Below are 5,735 nucleotides of genomic sequence, written 5' to 3' on the forward strand. Positions count from 1 at the left end.
GCCCTTTTCCGCAGTGGCTCAGCGGACATTGGTCCCCTTCTATCCACTTGAGGGACCACCCAGTGTGAGCCCAGGAAGCCACACAAAGTGGGGAGTCCTATAGTATGGATCACGGTCTTAAGGAAGTCCCTAAGTGGGCCAGGAAGCTCTTCCAGATTCTAACCTAGCTGGAGGCCAATTACTAATCACAACATTCCTTCAAGATGGAAATATGGCCCCCATTTTAAAGATGAGTAACTGAGTCACTTAGAAGTTACTTGCCCATAACCATACAGTGTGGCATTGGCATAGCCAGAATTGAGTGCAGTCTGACAAACATCTTGCTCCCACCTTCACTCTTGCTTCCCATAAGGAGCCCCACTCCTCTGTGGATGATTCCAGCCGCCTGAAGCAGACACCCTACTTGGGTCCAAAGTCAATTAACCCTTACGCATTAACCCTCCAAGCCTCACTTGCACAGGGGTCTAGAGCCAGGCTTGGGGGAGCTGGGAGCCCTGCAATCCTAGACCCTGCCCTGTAAGACCACACAGCTGGGGATGGAGCGGAGCACACGTTCAAAACCGGATGAAACTGAACAGGTGAAATTTACCATGACGTCAAATTGTCCTCAAAATCCCGTTCATGGGTGTTCCTCTTGGGCCCCATTACTCCTCCACCCCCTTCCATCAATGACCTCAATGCAAATAACAAGTGGGATGATCTCGCTGGATGCCACAGGTTTTAGACGCAAGTGGGTGACACAATCTGTCTGAGTAAAGGGATCCTTCTCATTGGTTGCCCGGAGCTCCTGGACCACCCCAGACCCAGAGCAGCGGGAATAAGAGGAGCTGCTGCTGGCGCTGGAAGGCATCAGAGGCACTTCCACAGAGCTGTCCACTGACGTCAACGCGACTTCGCTACCATTGCTGCTACTCCGAGACACCTGCTACCTGCTGCCAGGTGAGTCCCTAGACTCCTGCTTAGCTGTGTGATTTTATTTATCTCTCCCTCTCCTCTCCTACCTCTCTTTCCACTACTCGATCTCTTGGTCGATTTCCCTGCCAGTCTCAGAGTCTCTGTCCACTTCTCTCTGGGTCTCTTCATCACACAATCTCTGTTTGGTCCGCGATTCATCCCAGACTCCCAGCCCAGGTAACGCTGGCCAGTCTCCGTTCGGGGACTCCCCGCCGCACTCTTCCCGCGCAGAGCCGGGCTCGTCTCCCTGCCTCTCACTGCACGCGTTGCTTACACCGCTCTCTGATGCTTGGAGTTCCCCAGGACCGCGCGCAGAGCAGGACGCAGAAGTAACTTTCTGCAGACTGTGCTCACGGACTAGGTCTCGTGCCTCGTGGTCCTCGCGAAATTGGTGCAGAACTTGTCCCAGCACAAGTAGGTGGCAAATAGGTGCTAAGAATTAGGCAGGCAGCCATTAAAGGAAAACCCCCGTTGCGGGTTCTGGGAGCTTTTCTCTCAGTTTAGGTCGTGGGTGCCAAGTTAGCACTCTGCTAAGCTTGGTTCTCACAGGGCACTCTTTGCCAAAGTGCGGAGCGCTGAGCAGTAGAATTTGGTCTTCAGTTTCTCAGAGATTCCAGGCGCAGAGGTATTCCCTCTCTACCTACATTCCCCGACATATACCTGTAGGTGTGAGCAAAAGCTCTGGGTTGCTTTATTGGGGCAGCTGTGGTGACAGGGCATTCGGTGACTGTCCTCAGTGGAGACGTGGACAACAGGTATGTGAGAGGCAGCGGGGTGGGTTGGCAGGGAGGGCGGCTGTGGACTGAGACCTCATCACCCAGGTGTCCCGCTACAGTCGCCCCTGCACTTTTGCTAAACCATGCATACTGCAGGCTCCCTGGATCTTCCAGCGTGACACTTCGCTGCCATGGAAAAAACAAAACAGTGAGGGGAAAGGAAGGGAGCAGCCTGAAGCCACGGAGCCAGGGAGTTACCTGCAGAAGGCAGACCAGACTCCAGGTGTGTGGGCTCATAGAACTCTGAGCTGGGGCGATGGTAACGGGATTCTTCCCTTGCAGACGCATCATGCGCTTCTGGAAGCTCTCCCCCTTCCTGGCTCTTGGCTTCCTGGTCCTGTACCAGGTGGGCACCTTCCAGGCAGCTCCACTCAGGTAAGAGCTCTGCCAGGCGCACACAGCGCTCGTGGCATTAAACAGTCTGTGCTGTGAATGGTGCTGTGCTGCAAGTTTAACTGGCTGGGGGCAGACGGGGGAATGTATATTTTTTCTGATAGAAGAATGTGTAGTTCTCAACTGACAACAGTGATGACATACAATATTCTTTACTGCATATTTCATATTGTTCATGAGTCTCGCACAATGTTTCTGCTTTTTACCAAACCTTTCTGTCTTTAGCCATCCTTTTTGCCTAATTAACCATGACCTCAGAAATGAATTGCAGCTTAACCTGCTACTATTTTGCCAATAAATTTGTAGTTATTAAACCTGAGATGTGATCTGTTAATCTTTCTTACTCTAGTACAAATTACATTTATTAAACTGAAACCCTTCTTAGCATAGCGCTACTTGTAAATGTTATCATTTAATCTTTAATATTGGCTGTATTTAAAACTAGGCTCACAAATTTTCTGAAACTTTAATCTTTCACAAGCCTGCATGATCTGGATGGAGCAGACCACTTCTTCACACCAGAGCCTGACTTCTGGGGAAGCCCTGTTTTTGGAAAGCCACTGGCCTCATGCCCTGTCTACTGGGGGGTGAGGGGGCCACATCCTCAGGGAAAGCGGCAGAAACCAGGACACCTGGCTGCTTATCCTGGGGAGGGGGTACGCAGTAGCTCAGGGCCCCTATTGGGTTTGCTTCTCCTCCCCAGGTCTGCCCCGGAGAGCCTTGAACACCATGCTTCACTCAACGAACAGGATTTTTCACTGGATGAGGAGGAAGCAGATATCCTCCTGCTGGCTGCACTGATTAAGAACTCCATGAGGAGGATTGCTGCTGAGCAGGAGCAGGAGACACTGCCCAGGTGAGGCTGCACACCTGCCCAGCACAGGGCATGCCCTCCCTGCAGTCCTGCCCAAGCAGGCATATCCTGACAGGTAGGAGAGAGACAGCTGGAGAGGTGGCCAGCAGGCTGTCACTGTTCACCTCATCCTGGGGCCCAGCTGTTCTCAGGCTGCACTGAAGACAGAGGTCAGGTGGAGACACTATGGTTAGATCACATGTAAAAACATCCATTTCTGAAATCTGTTGGGGAAGGTGTGGAATCATTCAGTCAGGAAATTGGTCTGGCGGCACTGAGAGGTCCTCCCAGCCTTGGAGGAGTTGGAGGATTGGTAAGTGTGAAGCCAGACGATGGACCCCATATAGCTCAGGAGATTTTAGAAACTTGACTCCACCTTGTTAACCTGCCCATGACATTCTTTCACACCTTCAGGGAGTCTTCGCTGTACATTTGCAAGGAGTAAACTGTCTGTTAGTGCTCTGTGTCCCATGGCCAGTCACCAAGAGTCCCCTTTGGGATTTTTGATACCCCTGGAAATGTCTATGGCAAATGATCATGGCTTTTTCCCTCATGGCCTATGATTTTCTGCTGTGATAATTTTGTTTAGTAAGAGAAAAACTTAAGGTTTTCTGGTGCCTTTCAAAACTATTTTACCATGATGGTCCATCCTATGGGGCCAGCTCTCCGCCCACCAACCTCTCACTGACAGGTCTTCTTTTTTTCTCCATCATGTACATCAGCGTCACTGTCCAGAAGAGAGCCTGCAACACTGGGACCTGCTTGACCCATAAGCTTGCGGGCTTGCTGAGCAGAATTGGATTTATGACAAACAGCCACCTGCTGCCCCCTGACATGGTTCCCAAAGGCTCTGGCCGCAAAGCCAGGGACCTTGATGCCTGAGCAGCTAACTCCAGTAAGAAGGTGACACCTTTGTACTGTTGGATGGGAGGATGGATGACTGGGTATTGCAGGGGTGTAGTCCATACTCTAACCCTCCCTGTGCGCATATGGGTAAAAATTCCACAGGGGAAGACGCTTACTCCAGTGTCTGGAGAAGGACACAGAGTCACAGAAGGACAAGAACTGAGACCTCTACATTTTGAGTTCATTTCTCTCCATTTTCCAGTGTCTCTCTGGGACACTGAGATCTGCCAAGAAATATAAATCCTGTTTATTTAAAACACTAGTCCCTGCAGTTATAATTGTGATTATTCTAGTATTCAACTTTGAAAGGTAATCAAAATATACTTGTGGACTATACACTACAATGTTGTGTACATCTGAAATCAGAGCATACACTCGGGGTCAAGAACTGTGTGTGCCCTCTACTACCTATAGGATCATGGGCCACATATTTTCTTTGAGCCGCAGTTTTCCCATCTGTAAATCAAGGGCAACAATAGTATCTACCTGCTAGTATTAGTAGAAAATGAGAGAATAGATGTGAAGAGCCTCACAATTAATAAGAAACTAAATTCTGGCTATTTTGTTTTCTCCTAGGTCACCATGAAGCTGAACTCTACATCTTCCATTCATAGTAAAAGCACCTTGTAGGAAAGCATGGACGACACACATATATGCATGCTCCTTCATGTCGAAATCATTCTTTCATGTTTAAAACAAATTAAAGCTGCATGAATAATAAAGCAATTGCAATGACCTTATGTGCATCTTTGTTATATTTTATTCTATACTCAATAAATATGACAGCATATCTCACTGGGTTATCTAGCAGCGAATCTGGGCCCCATCAGCCAACCTGTTGATGTTGGTAATTTTGCTAAACCTCGGGGAGACACGAAATTGCTGCCTCCTGGGTGTCTGGGGGACACATGTTAGTGCTGTGCCTCAATGGACTTTTTCTTTAAAGAAATTTTATCATTTATGAATTTCACCAAGATAAAAAAAATTAATTCAATACACTCGTTTTAAGGAGTCCCTGCTGCTATTCATACTGTTTTCCCTCAGGAGAGCCTCAGGGACCTGTGAACACTTTGTTGACCAGCTGACTCAAATGAGGCAAAGGCAACATGCTGGGGGAGGGTCCTCAGTGTCCTGTGCCCCCAGTTTCTCGTGAAACATTCCTAATGGAATTAGAACACTGTGCATCTCAGAGAGACAATTCACATTTGTTTTCAGTGTGTCCTGGTCCCCAGCTCCAAAGGATATCTGCTCACTTCTCCTTAACTCAGATTTGCCCTTACCCATCCCTGTCTTTCTGCCCCATAAGCACCCTTCATACACCCATAGCCTGCGAAGCCTTTTGGAAACAGTGGTTTATAGTTTCAAATGGAATCACACACTGGCAGACCTAGAAAGGTCATCAGATGCCATCCAATGTAACTCTTTTATTCTGTGACATGCACAGAAGAAAAGTACATTCCCTCTTAGCCTGGGTTCCAAAATGAGAAGTTGGACCTAAACCTGATCTGTAGCCTGGATCCACGTGCAGCCAGCACCAGCTGTGATCATTTTCCCTACCACACACCCATGAGCAAGAAAAATAAATAGATGTTTTTGAGATTTTTGAGGTTGTTTTTCTGTAATATTGTTGTGGTAATAGTTAATGGTGTATATGATTTGAGAGTGTTATAGAGTGAATGATTCACATATTGAAGCCCTAATATGAATCCCCAAATTCATATACTGAAGGCTTAACCCCCAATGTGACTGTTTGGGGATGGGACCCTGAGGGAGGTAATTAAGGTTAAATGAGGTTGCAAGGGAGGGGCCGTAAAGTGATAAGACCGGTGTTCATATGAAAAGAGGAAGAGATA

General features: G+C 48.2%; 1 protein-coding gene across 2 annotated transcripts; it reads left to right on the forward strand.

The window, feature by feature from the left end:
* Nucleotides 1–820: 820 nt before the first annotated feature.
* LOC141572451 (calcitonin gene-related peptide 1-like) lies at nt 821–4,618 on the forward strand. 2 transcript variants are annotated; one of them, XM_074337146.2, is made up of 5 exons: nt 821–939; nt 2,013–2,105; nt 2,827–2,979; nt 3,699–3,879; nt 4,459–4,618. In XM_074337146.2, exons 2-4 carry the CDS (start codon nt 2,020–2,022, stop codon nt 3,856–3,858), a joined length of 399 nt encoding a protein of 132 aa, XP_074193247.2. In that variant the 5' UTR covers nt 821–939; nt 2,013–2,019; the 3' UTR covers nt 3,859–3,879; nt 4,459–4,618. The 2 variants fall into 2 exon arrangements, with proteins under 2 accessions (XP_074193247.2, XP_074193248.2); XM_074337147.2 differs by having other exon boundaries at nt 3,699–3,871.
* The last annotated feature ends 1,117 nt before the right edge of the window (nt 4,619–5,735 follow it).

This window comes from Rhinolophus sinicus, chromosome 14 (genome assembly GCF_057876585.1).
Source record: "Rhinolophus sinicus isolate RSI-liver-muscle chromosome 14, RSI-T2T, whole genome shotgun sequence".
Lineage (NCBI taxonomy): Eukaryota > Metazoa > Chordata > Mammalia > Chiroptera > Rhinolophidae > Rhinolophus > Rhinolophus sinicus.

Bases quoted from the DNA above. Each gene is read 5' to 3' on its own strand.
- LOC141572451 (XM_074337146.2), top strand. From the start codon at position 2,020: ATGCGCTTCTGGAAGCTCTCCCCCTTCCTGGCTCTTGGCTTCCTGGTC. The intron at 2,106-2,826 runs GTAAGAGCTCTG...TCTCCTCCCCAG, and splicing joins TTCCAGGCAGCTCCACTCAG to GTCTGCCCCGGAGAGCCTTG. The intron at 2,980-3,698 runs GTGAGGCTGCAC...CATGTACATCAG, and splicing joins GAGCAGGAGACACTGCCCAG to CGTCACTGTCCAGAAGAGAG.